Source organism: Oncorhynchus keta, chromosome 11 (genome assembly GCF_023373465.1).
Source record: "Oncorhynchus keta strain PuntledgeMale-10-30-2019 chromosome 11, Oket_V2, whole genome shotgun sequence".
NCBI lineage: Eukaryota > Metazoa > Chordata > Actinopteri > Salmoniformes > Salmonidae > Oncorhynchus > Oncorhynchus keta.
The window spans coordinates 2,092,404-2,116,328 of NC_068431.1; the positions used below are offsets into that span (position 1 = coordinate 2,092,404).

Sequence of the window (23,925 nt, forward strand, 5' to 3'; positions counted from 1 at the left end):
TGCTCTGTTTTTTGTTAATTCTTTCCAATGTGTCAAGTAATTATCTTTTGTTTTCTCATGATTTGGTCTTAATTGTGCTGCTGTCCTGGGGCTCTGTAGGGTGTGTTTGTGTTTGTGTTCAGAGCCCCAGGACCAGCTTGCTTAGGGGACTCTTCTCCAGGTTCATCTCTCTGTAGGTGATGGCTTTGTTATGGAAGGTTTGGGAATCACTTCCTTTTAGGTGGTTGTAGATTTTAATGGCTATTTTCTGGATTTGGATAATTAGTGGGTATCGGCCTAATTCTGTTCTGCATGCATTATTTGGTGTTCTTCGTTGTACACTGAGGATATTTTTTGTAGAATTCTGCATGCAGTCTCAATTTGGTGTTTGTCCCATTTTGTGAATTCTTGGTTGGTGAGCGGACCCCAGACCTCACAACCATAAAGGGCAATGGGCTCTATGACTGATTCAAGTATTTTTCAGTCTCTCTCTCTCAGTCTCTCAGTCTCTCCCTCTCTCTCTCTCTCTCTCTCTCTCTCTCTCTCTCTCTCTCTCTCTCTCTCTCTCTCTCTCTCTCTCTCTCTCTCTCTCTCTCTCTCTCTCTCTCAGTCTCTCTCTCTCAGTCTTTCTCTCTCTCTCTCTCTCTCTCTCTCTCTCTCTCTCTCTCTCTCTCTCAGTCTCTCTCTCAGTCTCTCTCTCAGTCTCTCTCTCTCTCTCTCTCTCTCTCTCTCTCTCTCTCTCCTCTCTCTTTCTCTCTCTCTCTCTCTCTCTCTCTCTCTCTCTCTCTCTCTCTCTCTCTCTCTCTCTCTTTCTCTCAGTTTTTCTAGGTCAGAGATGGTAAACATAAAACCTGTATTTACACAGTCAGCTTCCAGCTTCCTTCCTTAAGAGTTAGAAGAGTATTGCACTGTTTCTCTAATGTACACACACGCACACGCACACGCACACACACACACAGGTGCAGTAAAATGCAGGTGTTCCTGGCTCTAGCTCCAGCAGTGCACCCTTTGCTGTGAGACACGAGATCAGGTACATCCTGTTTCCATTGATCATCCTAGAGATGTTTCTACAACTATGATTGAGTCAACCTGTGGTAAATTCAAATGATTGGACATGATTTGGAAAAACACACATCTGTCTATATAAGGTCCCACAGTTGACAGTGTCAGAGCAAAAACCAAGACATGGGGTCGAAGGAATTGTCCGTAGAGCTCCGAAACAGGATAGTGTCGAGGCACAGATATGGAGAAGGGTTACCAGAAACTGTCTGTAGTATTGATGGTCCCCAAGAACACAGTAGCCTCCATCCTTCTTAAATGAAAGAAGTTTGGAGCCACCAAGACTCTTCCTAGAGCTGGCTGCCTGGCTAAACTGAGCAATCAGGGGAGAAGGGCCTTGGTCAGGGAGGTGAGCAAGAACCCATTGCCACTCTGACAGAGCTCCAGAGTTCCTCTGTGGAGATGGGAGAACCTTCCAGAAGGACAACCATCTCTGCAGCACTCCACCAATCAGGCCTTTATGGTAGACAGGTCAGACAGAAGCCACTCCTCAGTAAAAGCCACATGACAGCCCACTTGGAGTTTGTGCCAAAAGGCACCTAAAGGACCCTCAGACCATGAGAAACAAGATTCTCTGGTCTGACGAAACCAAGATTGAACTCTTTGGCCTGAATGCTAAGCGTCACATCTGGTGGAAACCTGGCAACATCCCTACAGTGAAACATGGTGGTGGCAGCATCATGCTGTGGGGATGTTTTTCAGCAGCAGGGAGCAGCAGGGAGTTACATTGTGTTGTTTAAGTGGGATTCTAGTTTTCAGCAGCAGGGACTGGGAGACTAGACAGGATCGAGGAAAAGATGAAAGGATAAAAGTATAGAGAGATCCTTGATGAAAACCTGCTCCAGAGCACTCAGGACCTCAGACTGGGGTGAAGGTTCACCTTCCAACAGGACAACGAACCTAAGCACACAGCCAAGACAATGCAGGAGTGGCTTCGGGACAAGTCTCTGAATGTCCTTGAGTGGCCCAGCCAGAGCCCCGACTTGAACCCGATCGAACATCTCTGGAGAGACCTGAAAATATCTGTGCAGCGACGCTCCCCATCCAACCTGACAGAGTGTTACGTTCTCCAGTTTAAGTGTTGTAGTTTGTGTATTTGTATGTGTTTATTTCAGGAAATGGCTTCCTGAAATCCCTCAAGCAGCTGATTGGTCGACTCCATGGCTAATTGGAGAGCTGACCCCGCCCCTCGTCAAGACGCAGCTGTCTCCAATTACACATTCCTTCTGAAGCTATATAAAAGCCAGTGCTTTGTTCAGGAGAGAGATTCATTGCCGTGAGAGATTGAATGTGAGGGAGATCATTGCTGAGAGAGGAGGCTGATGGCTGTGGATAATTTACTATGTTAGTTGTTGGTAGCAGTTGGTATGTTCTGTGTTTCTCAGATATTTGATGTCCTTTTTTTCTTAGTTTGTTTGAGAAAGTATTTGTTCCCCTGTTTCATTTGTTCCCAACGGGAAAGGGACCTAGGGAGTGCGTAGGCAAGGGGACCTAGAGAGGGGACCTAGGAAGTGCGTAGGCAAGGGGACCTAGAGAGGGGACCTAGGAAGTGCGTAGGCAAGGGGACCTAGAGAGGGGACCTAGGGAGTGCATAGGCAAGGGACCTAGAGAGGGGACCTAGGAAGTGCGTAGGCAAGGGGACCTAGGGAGTGCATAGGCAAGGGGACCTAGAGAGGGGACCTAGGAAGTGCGTAGGCAAGGGGACCTAGAGAGGGGACCTAGGGAGTGCATAGGCAAGGGGACCTAGAGAGGGGACCTAGGAAGTGCGTAGGCAAGGGGACCTAGGGAGTGCATAGGCAAGGGGACCTAGAGAGGGGACCTAGGAAGTGCGTAGGCAAGGGGACCTAGAGAGGGGACCTAGGAAGTGCGTAGGCAAGGGGACCTAGGGAGTGCATAGGAAAGGGGACCTAGAGAGGGGACCTAGGAAGTGCGTAGGCAAGGGGACCTAGAGAGGGGACCTAGGAAGTGCGTAGGCAAGGGGACCTAGGGAGTGCATAGGCAAGGGGACCTAGAGAGGGGACCTAGGGAGTGCGTAGGCAAGGGGACCTAGAGAGGGGACCTAGGAGTGGACCTAGAGAGGGGACCTAGAGAGGGGACCTAGAGAGGGGACCTAGGGAGTGTGTAGGCAAGGGGACCTAGAGAGGGACCTAGGGAGGGGACCTAGGGAGGGGACCTAGGGAGTGCATAGGCAAGGGGACCTAGAGAGGGGACCTAGGGAGGGGACCTAGGGAGGGGACCCAGAGAGGGGACCCTAGGAAGTGCGTAGGCAAGGGGACCTAGAGAGGGGACCTAGGGAGGGGACCTAGGAAGTGCGTAGGCAAGGGGACCTAGAGAGGGGACCTAGGGAGGGGACCTAGGGAGGGGACCTAGAGAGGGGACCTAGGAAGTGCGTAGGCAAGGGGACCTAGAGAGGGGACCTAGGGAGGGGACCTAGGGAGGGGACCTAGAGAGGGGACCTAGGGAGTGCGTAGGCAAGATGCCTGCGTGCATATACACTGCTCAAAAATAAAGGGAACACTTAAACAACACAATGTAACTCCAAGTCAATCACACTTCTGTGAAATCAAACTGTCCACTTAGGAAGCAACACTGATTGACAATACATTTCACATGCTGTTGTGCAAATAGAATAGACAACAGGTGGAAATTATAGGCAATTAGTAAGACACCCCCAATAAAGGAGTGGTTCTGCAGGTGGTGACCACAGACCACTTCTCAGTTCCTATGCTTCCTGGCTGATGTTTTGGTCACTTTTGAATGCTGGCGGTGCTTTCACTCTAGTGGTAGCATGAGACGGAGTCTACAACCCACACAAGTGGCTCAGGTAGTGCAGCTCATCCAGGATGGCACATCAATGCGAGCTGTGGCAAGAAGGTTTGCTGTGTCTGTCAGCGTAGTGTCCAGAGCATGGAGGCGCTACCAGGAGACAGGCCAGTACATCAGGAGACGTGGAGGAGGCCGTAGGATGGCAACAACCCAGCAGCAGGACGCTACCTCCGCCTTTGTAAAAGGAGGAGCAGCAGGAGCACTGCCAGAGCCCTGCAAAATGACCTCCAGCAGGCCACAAATGTGCATGTGTCTGCTCAAACGGTCAGAAACAGACTCCATGAGGGTGGTATGAGGGCCCGACGTCCACAGGTGGGGGTTGTGCTTACAGCCCAACACCGTGCAGGACGTTTGGCATTTGCCAGAGAACACCAAGATGGCAAATTCGCCACTGGCGCCCTGTGCTCTTCACAGATGAAAGCAGGTTCACACTGAGCACATGTGACAGTTCCCCAGACCTGAATCCAATTGAGCACATCTGGGACATTATGTCTCGCTCCATCCACCAACGCCACGTTGCACCACAGACTGTTCAGGAGTTGGCGGATGCTTTAGTCCAGGTCTGGGAGGAGATGAAGATGATGAGATGAAGAAGATCCCTCAGGAGACCATCCGCCACCTCATCAGGAGCATTTTTTGCGATATTCCTACCTGGAGAATTTTATTTAACAGAGGGTCGATTTCTTCCATTCATCTGGCTCTTCAGTCCAGGGTGCATTTCATGCGTCTGTGAGACAGGTTAAAAATGTTTTATTTTTATATTTTATATATATATATATTATATTATATTATATTATAAATGTTTATATTTTATATATATATTATATTTTAAATGTTTATATTTTATATATATATATATTATATTATAAATGTTTAGATTTTATATATATATATATATTATATTATATTATAAATGTTTAGATTTTATATATATATATATTATATTATAAATGTTCATATTTTATATATATATTATATTTTAAATGTTTATATTTTATATATATATATTATATTTTAAATGTTTATATTTTATATATATATTATATAATATTATATTTTAAATGTTTATATTTTATATATATATTATATTTTAAATGTTTATATTTTATATATATATATATATTATATTATAAATGTTTAGATTTTATATATATATATATATATTATATTATATTATAAATGTTTAGATTTTATCATTGTATTTTTATTTGACAAGTCAGTGGCGAGAGAGAGCAGTTTGTTTCGTCCATTTTACAGCTTACGAGCTACTTCACATGCGGATATTATCTTTGGTGGCTATTGTGTGTCGCTAGCTACCCAGCCAGCCCCGAGAGAGAGCATTGCATTGTGGGACTTTGTAATCAACTTGAGCTGCAACAGATTTGTGTTACCAACCTTATTATAACGACAAAATGAAACATCTGTTCTATTGTAGTGTTATTTTAACAGCACGGGAGGACAGGGCTCGTGGTAATGACTGGAGTGGAATGGGTGGAATGGAGGACGAGGCTCGTGGTAATGACTGGAGTGGAATGGGTGGAATGGAGGACGGGGCCGTGGTAATGACTGGAGTGGAATAGGTGGAATGGAGGACGGGGCTCGTGGTAATGACGAGTGGAATGGGTGGAATGGAGGACGGGGCTCGTGGTAATGACTGGAGTGGAATTGGTGGAATGGAGGACGGGGCTCGTGGTAATGACTGGAGTTGAATTGGTGGAATGGAGGATGGGGCTCGTGGTAATGACTGGAGTGGAATGGGTGGAATGGAGGACGGGGCTCGTGGTAATGACTGGAGTGGAATGGGTGGAATGGAGGACGGGGCTCGTGGTAATGACTGGAGTGGAATGGGTGGAATGGAGGACGGGGCTCGTGGTAATGACTGGAGTGGAATGGGTGGAATGGAGGACGGGGCTCGTGGTAATGACTGGAGTGGAATGGGTGGAATGGAGGACGGGGCTCGTGGTAATGACTGGAGTGGAATGGGTGGAATGGAGGACGGGGCTCGTGGTAATGACTGGAGTGGAATGGGTGGAATGGAGGACGGGGCTCGTGGTAATGACTGGAGTGGAATAGGTGGAATGGAGGACGGGGCTCGTGGTAATGACTGGAGTGGAATGGGTGGAATGGAGGACGGGGCTCGTGGTAATGACTGGAGTGGAATGGGTGGAATGGAGGACGGGGCTCGTGGTAATGACTGGAGTGGAATGGGTGGAATGGAGGACGGGGCTCGTGGTAATGACTGGAGTGGAATGGTTGGAATGGAGGACGGGGCTCGTGGTAATGACTGGAGTGGAAAGGGTGGAATGGAGGACGCTGCTCAAGGTAATGGCTGGAGTGGAATGGGTGGAATGGAGGACGGGGCTCGTGGTAATGACTGGAGTGGAATGGGTGGAATGGTATCAAACATTATTATGAGCCTCCACTCAGCAGCCTCCTGTGATTACCACTGTAAATTATAGTAATGTTTTGGGGTTTAAGAAATAATCTGTCCCCTTCAGGTTAGCCAACAGTCTGTATCTCTGAAGGTACATTGCGTATTTTAAAAATATTTTTTCTACCCTAGTGAACAATACCTTTAAAATAAGAGTTCATAAACACAGCCTGGTTTCCTGTGTGTGTGTGTTTGTGTGTGTGTGTGTGTGTGTGTGTGTGTGTGTGGCGATATTGAAAGTATTCATTTAATCTTTCATGATCTGCTTGTTGTGATCATATAGCAGTGTGTACTTGTACTGTGTGTGTGTGTGTGTGTGTGGGAGAAATTGTGTTGTTTGCACTCTACTGTGTGTGTGTGTGTGTGTGTGTGTGTGTGTGTGTGTGTGTGTGTGTGTGTGTGTGTGTGTGTGTGTGTGTGTGTGTGTGTGTGTGTGTGTGTGTGTGTGTGTGTGTGTGTGTTGCAGGGCTCTCTCAGGCTATGAGCTATAAGCTGATTTGATAACGTGCTTTAAAGCGATTTCTTCTCGGCCTGGTCTGTTTGTGTGGCAGCTCCTCACCCCTTCCTCTCCTCTTGTGTGTTTCAGATTAACCTACGTCTCATCCTGGTCAGTGGGAAGACGAAAGAGTTCCTGTTCTCCCCCAACGCCTCGGCCTCAGACATCGCCAAACACGTTTACGACAACTGGCCAATGGGTGAGTGACACCACGCAGCAGTCTTTTGGGGGCCCTAAATAAGATTTGGTTTGGGGGAGGCGTCCATCTTGCAGGTGAAACATTTTAGTTTTATTTTCCCCCTCTTGGCTGAAGAAGAAAAACAAAAAACTTTTTTCCACAACTGGCCAATGGGTGACCCTTACAGAAAAACCACAGGGATGTCACGTGATCACATGTGATCTTAATGTAATAACATTTGACAACATGTAAATGCAACATGTGAAAAAATTATCTCGTGAAATAAATGTGACAAAATGAGGACGCAAAATTTCTACACAGGAAACTACACGTGATACCAGTAAACTACATGTGATACCAGTAAACTACATGTGATACCAGTAAACTACATGTGATACCAGTAAACTACATGTGATACCAGTAAACTACATGTGATACCAGTAAACTACATGTGATACCAGTAAACTACATGTGATACCAGTAAACTACACGTGATACCAGTAAACTACACGTGATACCAGTAAACTACATGTGATACCAGGAAACTACATGTGATACCAGTAAACTACACGTGATACCAGGAAACTACATGTGATACCAGGAAACTACACGTGATACCAGGAAACTACATGTGATACCAGGAAACTACACGTGATACCAGTAAACTACATGTGATACCAGTAAACTACATGTGATACCAGTAAACTACACGTGATACCAGGAAACTACATGTGATACCAGTAAACTACATGTGATACCAGGAAACTACATGTGATACCAGTAAACTACATGTGATACCAGTAAACTACATGTGATACCAGTAAACTACATGTGATACCAGGAAACTACACGCGATACCAGTAAACTACATGTGATACCAGGAAACTACATGTGATACCAGTAAACTACATGTGATACCAGGAAACTACATGTGATACCAGGAAACTACATGTGATACCAGGAAACTACATGTGATACCAGTAAACTACATGTGATACCAGGAAACTACACGCGATACCAGTAAACTACATGTGATACCAGGAAACTACACGCGATACCAGTAAACTACATGTGATACCAGGAAACTACACGTGATACCAGTAAACTACATGTGATACCAGGAAACTACATGTGATACCAGTAAACTACATGTGATACCAGGAAACTACATGTGATACCAGTAAACTACATGTGATACCGAAAGGAAACTACACGTGATACCAGTAAACTACATGTGATACCAGGAAACTACATGTGATACCAGGAAACTACACGTGATACCAGGAAACTACATGTGATACCAGGAAACTACATGTGATACCAGGAAACTACACGTGATACCAGTAAACTACATGTGATACCAGGAAACTACATGTGATACCAGGAAACTACATGTGATACCAGGAAACTACATGTGATACCAGTAAACTACATGTGATACCAGGAAACTACATGTGATACCAGTAAACTACATGTGATACCAGGAAACTACATGTGATACCAGGAAACTACATGTGATACCAGGAAACTACATGTGATACCAGTAAACTACATGTGATACCAGGAAACTACACGCGATACCAGTAAACTACATGTGATACCAGGAAACTACACGCGATACCAGTAAACTACATGTGATACCAGGAAACTACACGTGATACCAGTAAACTACATGTGATACCAGTAAACTACATGTGATACCAGTAAACTACATGTGATACCAGTAAACTACATGTGATACCAGTAAACTACATGTGATACCAGTAAACTACACGTGATACCAGTAAACTACATGTGATACCAGGAAACTACATGTGATACCAGGAAACTACACGTGATACCAGGAAACTACATGTGATACCAGGAAACTACATGTGATACCAGGAAACTACACGTGATACCAGTAAACTACATGTGATACCAGGAAACTACATGTGATACCAGGAAACTACATGTGATACCAGGAAACTACATGTGATACCAGGAAACTACATGTGATACCAGGAAACTACATGTGATACCAGGAAACTACATGTGATACCAGGAAACTACATGTGATACCAGGAAACTACATGTGATACCAGGAAACTACATGTGATACCAGGAAACTACATGTGATACCAGGAAACTACATGTGATACCAGGAAACTACATGTGATACCAGGAAACTACATGTGATACCAGGAAACTACATGTGATACCAGGAAACTACATGTGATACCAGGAAACTACATGTGATACCAGGAAACTACATGTGATACCAGGAAACTACACGTGATACCAGGAAACTACATGTGATATCTTGGAACTACACGTGATACCAGGAAACTACATGTGATACCAGGAAACTACATGTGATACCAGGAAACTACATGTGATACCAGGAAACTACACGTGATACCAGGAAACTACATGTGATACCAGGAAACTACATGTGATACCAGGAAACTACATGTGATACCAGGAAACTACACGTGATACCAGGAAACTACATGTGATACCAGGAAACTACATGTGATACCAGGAAACTACATGTGATACCAGGAAACTACATGTGATACCAGGAAACTACACGTGATACCAGGAAACTACATGTGATACCAGGAAACTACATGTGATACCAGGAAACTACATGTGATACCAGGAAACTACACGTGATACCAGGAAACTACACGTGATACCAGGAAACTACACGTGATACCAGGAAACTACACGTGATACCAGGAAACTACACGTGATACCAGGAAACTACACGTGATACCAGGAAACTACATGTGATACCAGTAAACTACACGTGATACCAGGAAACTACATGTGATACCAGGAAACTACACGTGATACCAGGAAACTACATGTGATACCAGGAAACTACACGTGATACCAGGAAACTACATGTGATACCAGGAAACTACATGTGATACCAGTAAACTACACGTGATACCAGGAAACTACATGTGATACCAGTAAACTACATGTGATACCAGGAAACTACATGTGATACCAGGAAACTACATGTGATACCAGGAAACTACATGTGATACCAGGAAACTACATGTGATACCAGGAAACTACATGTGATACCAGGAAACTACATGTGATACCAGTAAACTACATGTGATACCAGTAAACTACACGTGATACCAGTAAACTACATGTGATACCAGTAAACTACACGTGATACCAGTAAACTACACGTGATACCAGTAAACTACACGTGATACCAGGAAACTACATGTGACACCAGTAAACTACACGTGATACCAGTAAACTACACGCGATACCAGTAAACTACATGTGATACCAGTAAACTACACGTGATACCAGTAAACTACATGTGACACCAGTAAACTACATGTGACACCAGGAAACTACTTGTGATACCAGTAAACTACACGTGATACCAGTAAACTACACGTGATACCAGTAAACTACATGTGACACCAGGAAACTACTTGTGATACCAGGAAACTACATGTGATACCAGGAAACTACATGTGATACCAGTAAACTACACGTGATACCAGTAAACTACACGCGATACCAGTAAACTACATGTGATACCAGTAAACTACACGTGATACCAGTAAACTACACGTGATACCAGTAAACTACATGTGACACCAGGAAACTACTTGTGATACCAGGAAACTACATGTGATACCAGGAAACTACATGTGATACCAGGAAACTACATGTGATACCAGGAAACTACATGTGACACCAGGAAACTACATGTGACACCAGGAAACTACATGTGACACCAGGAAACTACATGTGACACCAGGAAACTACATGTGATACCAGGAAACTACATGTCATACCAGGAAACTACACAGATATCTTGGAATTACACGTGATACCAGTAAACTACATGTGATACCAGGAAACTACTTGTGATACCAGGAAACTACATGTGATACCAGGAAACTACTCATGATACCAGGAAACTACATGTGATACCAGGAAACTACATGTGATACCAGGAAACTACATGTCATACCAGGAAACTACATGTGATAACAGGAAACTACACGTGATACCAGGAAACTACATGTGATACCAGGAAACTACATGTGACACCAGGAAACTACACAGATATCTTGGAATTACACGTGATACCAGTAAACTACATGTGATACCAGGAAACTACTTGTGATACCAGGAAACTACATGTGATACCAGGAAACTACTCATGATACCAGGAAACTACATGTGATACCAGGAAACTACATGTGATACCAGGAAACTACATGTCATACCAGGAAACTACATGTGATACCAGGAAACTACATGTGATACCAGGAAACTACATGTGATACCAGGAAACTACATGTGATAACAGGAAACTACATGTGATACCAGGAAACTACATGTGATAACAGGAAACTACATGTGATACCAGGAAACTACATGTGATACCAGGAAACTACATGTGATACCAGGAAACTACATGTGATACCAGGAAACTACATGTGATAACAGGAAACTACACGTGATACCAGGAAACTACATGTGATACCAGGAAACTACACGTGATACCAGGAAACTACATGTGATACCAGGAAACTACACGTGATACCAGGAAACTACATGTGATAACAGGAAACTACACGTGATACCAGGAAACTACATGTGATACCAGGAAACTACATGTGATACCAGGAAACTACACGTGATACCAGGAAACTACATGTGATACCAGTAAACTACATGTGATACCAGTAAACTACATGTGATACCAGGAAACTACACGTGATACCAGGAAACTACATGTGATACCAGGAAACTACATGTGATAACAGGAAACTACATGTGATACCAGGAAACTACACGTGATACCAGGAAACTACATGTGATACCAGGAAACTACATGTGATACCAGGAAACTACACGTGATACCAGGAAACTACACGTGATACCAGGAAACTACATGTGATACCAGGAAACTACACGTGATACCAGGAAACTACATGTGATAACAGGAAACTACACGTGATACCAGGAAACTACATGTGAAAACATTTTGAGCTAGACAATAACCTCCCGGGGACCGTGACACGTCGTTTTGAGGATGTCTTCAAATCGTCTTCGGGGACGTCCCTGGACAAAAAAAAAGAGTCATTTGTGACACCTCACAAAGCTGTAGCCGACATCGTGTAGTATTACAATGACTATCTATTGGACTCCTCCACAGTGTGTCTGGTGCTACAGCTCTCTGAAGAGGGCCTCTGGTGGGAATCTGACATCTTACACCTTAATGAGCTCAAAGATACTGTAGCTATCACTCGAAGGCCCTGGGCCAGAACTCCTCACGGGCCCCGTATCACAGCTGTGTGTGTGGGTTAGTTTTTGGTGTCCAGACTCCACTGCCTCTCTCCCTCTCTTCCCTCTCCTCTCTCCCTCTCCTCTCTTCCCTCTCTCCTCTTCCCTCTCCCCTCTCCTCTCTTCCCTCTCCCTCTCCCCTCTCCTCTCTCCCCTCTCCTCTCTTCCCTCTCCCTCTCCTTTCTTCCCTCTCTCCCTCTCCCCTCTCTTCACTCTCAGTCTCCTCTCCTCTCTTCTCTCTCCCCTCTCTTCACTCTGTCTCCTCTCCTCTCTTCTCTCTCCCCTCTCTTCACTCTCAGTCTCCTCTCCTCTATTCCCTCTCTCCTCTTCCCTCGCCCCTCTCCTCTCTCCTCTCTTCCCTCTCCTCTCCCCTCTCCTCTCTCCCCTCTCCTCTCTTCCCTCTCCCCTCTCCTCTTTTCCCTCTCCCTCTCCCCTCTCCTCTCTCCCTCTCCCCTCTCTTCACTCTGTCTCCTCTCCTCTCTTCTCTCTCCCCTCTCTTACATCTCTCTCTCTCTTCCCCTCCCCTCTCCTCTCTTCTCTCTCCCCTCTCCCTCTTCTCTATTCCTTATCTTCCTATCTCCCTAACTTTCTCTCTCCCATGAGACATAATCACACAGAAAAACTGGGAATACTATAGATGATGGTGACAACGGCGATGATGATGATGATGATGAGGGTGATCTTCATCTCTCTTTCAGACTGGGAGGAGGAACAGGTCAGCAGTCCTAATATTCTGAGGCTCATCTACCAGGGTCGTTTTCTACATGGAAACGTCACACTAGGAGGTGAAAGCTCACACACACACACACACACACACACACACACACACACACACACACACACACACACACACACACACACACACACACACACACACACACACAGTCACGCACAGTCACAGTCACACACAGTCACACACAGTCACACACAGTCACACAGTCACACACACACACAGTCACACACAGTCACACACACACACACACACACACACACAGAGAGAGAGAGAGAGAGAGAGAGAGAGAGAGAGAGAGAGAGAGAGAGAGAGAGAGAGAGAGAGAGAGAGAGAGAGAGAGAGAGAGAGAGAGAGAGAGAGAGAGAGAGAGAGAGAGAGAGAGAGAGAGAGAGAGAGAGAGAGAGAGAGAGAGAGAGAGAGAGAGAGAAACTTGCTTTGACTGGACAGGGTGGAAAGGAAAGGGAAGCACTGTGTTTGGGTTTGGGTAGACCTCAGACAGTGTTTACGGGAGGGGAGAGAGAGAGGGAGGGAGAGGGCTGAAGAGAGTGAGAGGGAAGGAGAGAGTGGTCATATGAGGGAGAGAGGGAAGGAGAGAGTGGTCAAACAAGGGCGAAAGGGAAGTAGAGAGTGGTCATATGAGGGAAGGAGAGAGTGGTCATATGAGGGAAGGAGAGAGTGGTCATATGAGGGAGAGAGGGAAGGAGAGAGTGGTCATATGAGGGAAGGAGAGAGTGGTCAAACAAGGGAGAGAGGGAAGGAGAGAGTGGTCATATGAGGGAGAGAGGGAAGGAGAGAGTGGTCATATGAGGGAAGGAGAGAGTGGTCATATGAGGGAGAGAGGGAAGGAGAGAGTGGTCAAACAAGGGAGAGAGGGAAGGAGAGAGTGGTCATATGAGGGAGAGAGGGAAGGAGAGAGTGGTCATATGAGGAGAGAGGGAAGGAGAGAGTGGTCATATGAGGAGAGAGGGAAGGAGAGAGTGGTCATATGAGGGAGAGAGGGAAGGAGAGAGTGGTCATATGAGGGAGAGAGGGAAGGAGAGAGTGGTCATATGAGGGAGAGAGGGGAAGGAGAGAGTGGTCATATGAGGAGAGAGGGAAGGAGAGAGTGGTCATATGAGGGAGAGAGGGAAGGAGAGAGTGGTCATATGAGGGAGAGAGGAAAGGAGAGAGTGGTCATATGAGGGGAGAAAGGAAAGGAGAGAGTGGTCATATGAGGGAGAGAGGGAAGGGAGAGGGAAGGAGAGAGTGGTCATATGAGGGAGAGAGGGAAGGAGACAGTGGTCATATGAGGGAGAGAGGGAAGGAGAGAGGGAAGGAGAGAGTGGTCATATGAGGGAGAGAGGGAAGGAGAGAGTGGTCATATGAGGGAGAGAGGGAAGGAGAGAGTGGTCATATGAGGGAGAGAGGGATGGAGAGAGTGGTCATATGAGGGAGAGAGGGAAGGGAGAGTGGTCATATGAGGGAGAGAGGGAAGGAGAGAGGGAAGGAGAGAGTGGTCATATGAGGGAGAGAGGGAAGGAGAGAGTGGTCATATGAGGGAGAGAGGGAAGGAGAGAGTGGTCATATGAGGGAGAGAGGGAAGGAGAGAGTGGTCATATGAGGGAGAGAGGGAAGGAGAGAGTGGTCATATGAGGGAGAGAGGGAAGGAGAGAGGGAAGGAGAGAGTGGTCATATGAGGGAGAAAGGAAAGGAGAGAGTGGTCATATGAGGGAGAGAGGGAAGGAGAGAGGGAAGGAGAGAGTGGTCATATGAGGGAGAGAGGGAAGGAGAGAGTGGTCATATGAGGGAGAGAGGGAAGGAGAGAGGGAAGGAGAGAGTGGTCATATGAGGGAGAGAGGGAAGGAGAGAGTGGTCATATGAGGGAGAGAGGGAAGGAGAGAGTGGTCATATGAGGGAGAGAGGGATGGAGAGAGTGGTCATATGAGGGAGAGAGGGAAGGAGAGAGTGGTCATATGAGGGAGAGAGGGAAGGAGAGAGGGAAGGAGAGAGTGGTCATATGAGGGAGAGAGGGAAGGAGAGAGTGGTCATATGAGGGAGAGAGGGAAGGAGAGAGTGGTCATATGAGGGAGAGAGGGAAGGAGAGAGTGGTCATATGAGGGAGAGAGGGAAGGAGAGGGAAGGGAGAGTGGTCATATGAGGGAGAAAGGAAAGGAGAGAGTGGTCATATGAGGGAGAGAGGGAAGGAGAGAGGGAAGGAGAGAGTGGTCATATGAGGGAGAGAGGGAAGGAGAGAGTGGTCATATGAGGGAGAGAGGGAAGGAGAGAGGGAAGGAGAGAGTGGTCATATGAGGGAGAGAGGGAAGGAGAGAGTGGTCATATGAGGGAGAGAGGGAAGGAGAGAGTGGTCATATGAGGGAGAGAGGGAAGGAGAGAGTGGTCATATGAGGGAGAGAGGGAAGGAGAGAGTGGTCATATGAGGGAGAGAGGGAAGGAGAGAGGGAAGGAGAGAGTGGTCATATGAGGGAGAGAGGGAAGGAGAGAGTGGTCATATGAGGGAGAGAGGGAAGGAGAGAGTGGTCATATGAGGGAGAGAGGGAAGGAGAGAGTGGTCATATGAGGGAGAGAGGGAAGGAGAGAGTGGTCATATGAGGGAGAGAGGGAAGGAGAGAGGGAAGGAGAGAGTGGTCATATGAGGGAGAGAGGGAAGGAGAGAGGGAAGGAGAGAGTGTGTTAGGTTGTTACCTTTCCTGTGGTCCCAAACTGGCTGTCGGTCTTTTGCTGCACTATGGGAGATACACAGCACATCTTGATACATGGGTGGACGGTGTGTGTTTGTTTGTGTGTGTGTGTCTGTGTGTGTGTGTGTGTGTGTACTGGTACTGTACTATGCCCTCAGCCACAGTCATTTAAATATCTCATGAAATAGAACACCTGGTCTAGACTTGAACACAGAAGAGGAGGGGGGGTGGAGGTAGAGGAGACTGAGTTGCAGATTATTCTGTTGAGAGTTAACGTCCTGACCTCATTTTGTGGGCAGTGTGCCTTCTCTTGAGAACCAGGTCTTCCTACGGCGGCCAATAGCAAGGCTATGCTCACTGAGTCTGTACATAGTCAAAGATTTCCTTAGGGTCAGTCACAGTGGTCAGGTATTCTGACACTGTGTACTCTCTGTTTAGGGTCAGTCACAGTGGTCAGGTATTCTGCCGCTCTGTACTCTCTGTTTAGGGTCAGTCACAGTGGTCAGGTATTCTGACACTGTGTACTCTCTGTTTAGGGTCAGTCACAGTGGTCAGGTATTCTACCACTGTGTACTCTCTGTTTAGGGTCAGTCACAGTGGTCAGGTACTCTGCCACTGTGTACTCTCTGTTTAGGGTCAGTCACAGTGGTCAGGTATTCTGCCACTGTGTACTCTCTGTTTAGGGTCAGTCACAGTGGTCAGGTATTCTGCCACTGTGTACTCTCTGTTTAGGGTCAGTCACAGTGGTCAGGTATTCTGCCACTGTGTACTCTCTGTTTAGGGTCAGTCACAGTGGTCAGGTATTCTGCCACTGTGTACTCTCTGTTTAGGGTCAGTCACAGTGGTCAGGTATTCTGCCACTATGTACTCTCTGTTTAGGGCCAGTCAAAGTGGTCAGGTATTCTGCCACTATGTACTCGCTGTTTAGGGCCAGTCACAGTGGTCAGGTATTCTGCCACTGTACTCTCTGTTTAGGGCCAGTCACAGTGGTCAGGTATTCTGCCACTCTGTACTCTCTGTTTAGGGCCAGTCACAGTGGTCAGGTATTCCACCACTCTGTACTCTCTGTGTAGGGCCAGTCACAGTGGTCAGGTATTCTGCCGCTGTGTACTCTCTGTGTAGGGCCAGTCACAGTGGTCAGGTATTCTGCCACTGTGTACTCTCTGTTTAGGGCCAGTCACAGTGGTCAGGTATTCTGCCACTATGTACTCTCTGTGTAGGGTCAGTCACAGTGGTCAGGTATTCTGCCACTATGTACTCTCTGTGTAGGGTCAGTCACAGTGGTCAGGTATTCTGCCACTATGTACTCTCTGTGTAGGGTCAGTCACAGTGGTCAGGTATTCTGCCACTGTGTACTCTCTGTGTAGGGTCAGTCACAGTGGTCAGGTATTCTGCCACTGTGTACTCTCTGTTTAGGGTCAGTCACAGTGGTCAGGTATTCTGCCGCTGTGTTCTCTCTGTTTAGGGTCAGTCACAGTGGTCAGGTATTCTGCCGCTGTGTACTCTCTGTTTAGGGCCAAATAGCATTCTAGTTTGCTCTGTTATTTTGTTAATTCTTTTCAACGTGTCAAGTAATAATCTTTTTTTTTTTCTCATGATTTGGTTTGGGTCTAATTGTGCTGTTGTCCTGGGGCTCTGTGGGGTGTGTTTGTGAACAGAGCCCCAGGACCAGCTTGCTTAGGGGACTCTTCTCCAGGTTCATCTCTCTGTAGGTGATGGCTTTGTTATGGAAGGTTTGGGAATCGCTTCCTTTTAGGTGGTTGTAGAATTTAACGGCTTTTGATCATTAGTGGGTATCGTCTCAATTCTGCTTTGCATATATTATTTGGTATTTTACGTTGTACAGAATTGCCTTACAGAATTCTTCATGCAGAGTCTCAATTTGGTGTTTGTCCCATTTAGTGAAGTCTTGGTTGGTGAGCGGACCCCAGACCTCACAACCATAAAGGGCAATGGGCTCTATGACTGATTCAAGTATTTTTAGCCAAATCCTAATTGGTATGTTGAAATCTATGTTTCTTTTGATGGCATAGAAGGCCCTTCTTGTCTTGTCTCTCAGATCGTTCACAGCTTTGTGGAAGTTACCTGTGGCGCTGATGTTTAGGCCGAGGTATGTATCGTTTTTGTGTGCTCTAGGGCAACAGTGTCTAGATGGAATTTGTATTTGTGGTTCTGGTGACTGGACCTTTTTTGGAACACCATTATTTTGGTCTTACTGAGATTTACTGTCAGGGCCCAGGTCTGTCAGGGCCCAGGTCTGTCAGGGCCCAGGTCTGTCAGGGCCCAGGTCTGTCAGGGCCCAGGTCTGTCAGGGCCCAGGTCTGACAGAATCTGTGCAAAATATCTAGGTGCTGCTGTAGGCCCTCCTTGGTTGGTGACAGAAGCACCAGAGCAAACAGCAGACATTTGACTTTGGATTCTAGTAGTGTGAGGCCGGGTGCTGCAGACTCTTCTAGTGCCCGAGCCAATTGGTTGATATATATGTTAATTAAAGAGGTTTAAGCTTCATCCCTGTCTCACCCCCGCACACTCTGTCTCTCTCTCTCTCTCTCTCTCTCTCTCTCTCTCTCTCTGTCTCTCTCTCTGTCTCTCTCTCTCTGCCCCTCTCTCTCTCTCTCTCTCTCTCTCTCTCTGTCTCTCTCTCTCTCTCTCTCTCTCTCTCTCTCTCTCTCTCTCTCTCTCTCTCTCTCTCTCTCTCTCTCTCTCTCTCTCTCTACCTCTCTCTCTCTACCTCTCTCTCTCTCTCTCTCTTCTATAATATATTAGCCAGATGACTATGATGATATATTTGCTTTGTAATAAATATTTGTCTGTTGACTAACCTTTCTACCTTCCTCTCCTCCTCCCTCTCTCTTTCTCTCCCCTCTTCTCCCTCTCCCCTCCTCCTCTCCTCCTCCTCTCCTTCCCCTCTCTCAGCTCTCAAATTACCCTTGGGAAAATCCACAGTGATGCATTTAGTTGCCAGAGAGACATTGCCCGAGCCAAACTCCCAAGGTAACAGGCTTTTCATTCATCTCTTGTTCCTTCGCCTCGCTGGTCCCTTACGGGGACTTTCACACGCTAAAACTCAGAAATGGTGTCTTTACTCAGATTAAATGTAGTGCAGTTACTTCCTTTATGAATGGCCAACACATTTAGCCTGTGCTTTGTATCAGCGTTAGTTTTGCCGACAATATGTTCCTGTGTTACTGTTACTTAGTGTTAATTGTTGACTCGATTTGTCTTCCATCTGAGGTCTGACCGTGTCCTGACCGTGTCCTGACCGTGTCCTGACCGTGTGTTGACCGTGTGTTGACCATGTGTTGACCGTGTGTTGACCGTGTGTTGACCGTGTCCTGACCGTGTCCTGACCGTGTCCTGACCGCGTGTTGACCGTGTCCTGACCGTGTCCTGACCGTGTGTTGACCGTGTCCTGACCGTGTCCTGACCGTGTGTTGACCGTGTCCTGACTGTGTGTTGACCGTGTCCTGACCGCGTGTTGACCGTGTCCTGACCGTGTGTTGACCGTGTCCTGACTGTGTGTTGACCGTGTCCTGACTGTGTGTTGACCGTGTCCTGACTGTGTGTTGACCGTGTCCTGACCGTGTGTTGACCGTGTCCTGACCGTGTCCTGACCGTGTCCTGACCGCGTGTTGACCGTGTCCTGACCGTGTCCTGACCGTGTGTTGACCGTGTCCTGACCGTGTCCTGACCGTGTGTTGACCGTGTCCTGACTGTGTGTTGACCGTGTCCTGACCGCGTGTTGACCGTGTCCTGACCGTGTGTTGACCGTGTCCTGACTGTGTGTTGACCGTGTCCTGACTGTGTGTTGACCGTGTCCTGACTGTGTGTTGACCGTGTCCTGACCGTGTCCTGACCGTGTGTTGACCGTGTCCTGACCGTGTGTTGACCGTGTCCTGACCGTGTGTTGACTGTGTGTTGACCGTGTCCTGACCGTGTCCTGACCGTGTGTTGACCGTGTCCTGACCGTGTCCTGACTGTGTGTTGACCGTGTCCTGACCGTGTGTTGACCGCGTGTTAACCGTGTGTTGACTGTGTGTTGACCGTGTGTTGACTGTGTGTTGACCGTGTCCTGACCGTGTGTTGACCGTGTCCTGACCGTGTGTTGACTGTGTGTTGACCGTGTCCTGACCGTGTGTTGACCGTGTCCTGACCGTGTCCTGACCGTGTGTTGACCGTGTGTTGACCGTGTGTTGACTGTGTGTTGACCGTGTCCTGACCGTGTGTTGACTGTGTGTTGACCGTGTCCTGACTGTGTGTTGACCGTGTCCTGACCGTGTGTTGACCGTATCCTGACCGTGTGTTGACCGTGTCCTGACCGTGTCCTGACCGTGTCCTGACCGTGTGTTGACCGCGTGTTGACCGTGTGTTGACCGTGTGTTGACCGTGTGTTGACTGTGTGTTGACCGTGTCCTGACCGTGTGTTGACCGTGTGTTGACCGTGTGTTGACCATGTGTTGACCGTGTGTTGACTGTGTGTTGACCGTGTGTTGACTGTGTCCTGACCGTGTCCTGACCGTGTCCTGACCGTGTGTTGACCGTGTCCTGACCGTGTGTTGACCGTGTCCTGACTGTGTGTTGACCGTGTCCTGACCGCGTGTTGACCGTGTCATGACCGTGTGATGACCGTGTCCTGACCGTGTCCTGACTGTGTTGACCGTGTTGACCGTGTCATGACCGTGTGTTGACCGTGTCCTGACCGCGTGTTGACCGTGTCATGACCGTGTGATGACCGTGTCCTGACCGTGTGTTGACCGTGTCCTGACCGTGTCCTGACCGTGTGTTGACCGTGTCCTGACCGTGTGTTGACTGTGTGTTGACCGTGTCCTGACCGTGTGTTGACCGTGTCCTGACCGTGTCCTGACCGTGTGTTGACCGTGTGTTGACCGTGTGTTGACTGTGTGTTGACCGTGTCCTGACCGTGTGTTGACCGTGTCCTGACCGTGTCCTGACCGTGTGTTGACCGTGTCCTGACCGTGTGTTGACCGTGTCCTGACCGTGTCCTGACCGTGTGTTGACCGTGTCCTGACCGTGTCCTGACCGTGTGTTGACCGTGTCCTGACCGTGTGTTGACCGTGTACTGACCGTGTGTTGACCGTGTCCTGACCGTGTGTTGACCGTGTCCTGACCGTGTCCTGACCGTGTGTTGACCGTGTCCTGACCGTGTGTTGACCGTGTCCTGACCGTGTCCTGACCGTGTCCTGACCGTGTGTTGACCATGTGTTGACCGTGTGTTGACCGTGTGTTGACCATGTGTTAACTGTGTGTTGACCGTGTCCTGACTGTGTGTTGACCGTGTCCTGACCGTGTCCTGACTGTGTGTTGACCGTGTGTTGACCGTGTGTTGACCGTGTGTTGACCGTGTGTTGACTGTGTGTTGGCCGTGTGTTGACCGTGTGTTGACCGTGTGTTGACTGTGTGTTGACCGTGTGTTGACCGTGTGTTGACCGTGTCCTGACCGTGTCCTGACCGTGTCCTGACCGTGTGTTGACTGTGTGTTGACCGTGTGTTGACCATGTGTTGACCGTGTGTTGACCGTGTCCTGACCGTGTTGACCGTATGTTGACCATGTGTTGACCGTGTGTTGACCGTGTCCTGACCGTGTGTTGACCGTGTCCTGACCGTGTCCTGACCGTGTGTTGACCGTGTCCTGACCGTGTGTTGACCGTGTCCTGACCGCGTGTTGACCGTGTCCTGACCGTGTGTTGACCGTGTCCTGACCACGTGTTGACCGTGTACTGACCGTGTGTTAACCGTGTCCTGACCGTGTCCTGACCGTGTGTTGACCGTGTCCTGACCGTGTCCTGACCGTGTCCTGACCGTGTGTTGACCGTGTCCTGACCGTGTGTTGACCGTGTCCTGACCGTGTCCTGACCGTGTGTTGACCGTGTGTTGACCGTGTGTTGACCGTGTGTTGACAGTGTCCTGACCGTGTGTTGACAGTGTCCTGACCATGTGTTGACCGTGTCCTGACCGCGTGTTGACAGTGTCCTGACCGTGTGTTGACCGTGTCCTGACCGTGTCCTGACCGTGTGTTGACCGTGTCCTGACCGTGTCCTGACCGTGTGTTGACCATGTCCTGACCGTGTCCTGACCGTGTGTTGACCGTGTCCTGACCGTGTGTTGACCGTGTGTTATTGTGTTGACCGTGTGTTGACCGTGTGTTGACCGTGTGTTATTGTGTTGTCCGTGTGTTGACCGTGTGTTATTGTGTTGACCGTGTGTTATTGTGTTGACCGTGTGTTGACCGTGTGTTATTGTGTTGACCATGTGTTGACCGTGTGTTATTGTCCTGACCGTGTGTTATTGTGTTGACCGTGTGTTGACCGTGTGTGTGTTTGTGTTTCTCCCTGTGTTGACCGTGTGTTGACCGTGTCCTGACCGTGTGTTATTGTGTTGACCGTGTGTTGACCGTGTGTTATTGTGTTGACCGTGTGTTGACCGTGTGTTATTGTGTTGACCGTGTGTTGACCGTGTCCTGACCGTGTGTTATTGTGTTGACCGTGTGTTGACCGTGTGTTATTGTGTTGACCGTGTGTTGACCGTGTCCTGACCGTGTGTTATTGTGTTGACCGTGTGTTGACCGTGTGTTATTGTGTTGACCGTGTGTTGACCGTGTCCTGACCGTGTGTTATTGTGTTGACCGTGTCCTGACCGTGTGTTATTGTGTTGACCGTGTGTTATTGTGTTGACCGTGTGTTGACCGTGTGTTATTTTGTTGACCGTGTGTTGACCGTGTGTTATTGTGTTGACCGTGTGTTGACCGTGTGTTATTGTGTTCCTCCTCAGGTCAGAGAAACAGAGAGAAGACTGGAGAGAGTAACTGCTGTGTCATCCTGTAAATACCCTCCTCCCTCCCTCTTTAATCATCCACCCTGGATCCAACCAACACACTGGATGTCCTGTCCTGCAGTCTCTCTATCATGCTGACACACACACACACACACACACACACACACACACACACACACACACACACACACACACACACACACACACACACACACACACACACACACACACACGGTCTCCTGTGTATAGAGAAGTTTCCCCCTCTATCACTTCTGTCCTTAAATCTTCCACTAGTTCATGGATGGATAAACTACTGTTTTATTACCCCACCAAGGTTCCAACCAATGACTGGATAACAAACAAACCAACCAACCAACCAACCAACCAACCACCTTGTTGTTGTTTGGCCATGTTGTTGACTGTGTTTTGACAGTCAGTCCTTTCCTCCTTCTGTCAGATCGCTCATCCTTCCTGAACTAGGAGAAGAAAGACAGAATATCCCTCCTCCATCTTCCCTTTTCTCCCTGAACGAGGGGACTAGGAACTAGGGGAAAACAGACAGAATGTCCCTCCTCCATCTTCCCTTTTCCCTGAACGAGGGGACTAGGAACTAGGGGAAAAACAGACAGAATATCCCTCCTCCATCTTCTCCCTGAACGAGGGGACTAGGAACTAGGGGAAAGACAGACAGAATATCCCTCCTCCATCTTCTCCCTGAACGAGGGGACTAGGAACTAGGGGAAAGACAGACAGAATGTCCCTCCTCCATCTTCCCTTTTCTCCCTGAACGAGGGGACTAGGAACTAGGGGAAAGACAGACAGAATATCCCTCCTCCATCTTCTCCTGAACGAGGGGACTAGGAACTAGGGGAAAGACAGACAGAATATCCCTCCTCCATCTTCTCCCTGAACGAGGGGACTAGGAACTAGGGGAAAGACAGACAGAATATCCCTCTTTTCTACGACAAAAAGCGTAGGGTGTCGATCAAAAACGCCTCTTTTAACCATTGGGTAAAATAATATATTAATTGTGTAGATAATCCTCTAAGAAAACCAATACTCCATGTCTCTATGTCTCTGAGCCGTTTAAAGGTTAGTGATATACAAAATCAACAGAGGTCAGAGAAACAACAGGGGTCAAAAATCCTGAAAATGTCACAACATGGTGTCAGCTCGATGCTGAGAAGGCGGTGGCCCGTTCCTGTAGGTTCATGCTCTACAACATAAAGTAATCCTCCCCCCTTAAAAGATTTAGATGCACTATTGTAAAGTGACTGTTCCACTGGATGTCATAAGGTGAATGCACCAATTTGTAAGTCGCTCTGGATAAGAGCGTCTGCTAAATGACTTAAATGTAAATGTAAATGAGAATGAAGGCATCTTTCCCCTGGAACTCTTTCCCCTTGCAGGACATAAAACAATATACAATTC

General features: G+C 47.7%; 1 protein-coding gene across 1 annotated transcript; it reads left to right on the top strand.

Moving 5' to 3' along the window:
- The first annotated feature begins 6,167 nt into the window (after window positions 1-6,167).
- On the top strand, window positions 6,168-23,730 carry LOC127906212 (ubiquitin-like protein 3). The gene is made up of 5 exons (XM_052457492.1): window positions 6,168-6,186; window positions 6,847-6,990; window positions 12,990-13,076; window positions 18,619-18,696; window positions 22,492-23,730. The coding sequence occupies exons 1-5, from the start codon at window positions 6,168-6,170 to the stop codon at window positions 22,542-22,544; spliced, it is 381 nt and encodes a 126-aa protein (XP_052313452.1). The 3' UTR covers window positions 22,545-23,730.
- The last annotated feature ends 195 nt before the right edge of the window (window positions 23,731-23,925 follow it).

Excerpts from the sequence above, each read along its gene's own strand:
- LOC127906212 (XM_052457492.1), top strand. Across the intron at positions 6,991-12,989 it reads TTACGACAACTGGCCAATGG|ACTGGGAGGAGGAACAGGTC; the intron begins GTGAGTGACACC and ends TCTCTCTTTCAG. Across the intron at positions 18,697-22,491 it reads GCCCGAGCCAAACTCCCAAG|GTCAGAGAAACAGAGAGAAG; the intron begins GTAACAGGCTTT and ends GTTCCTCCTCAG.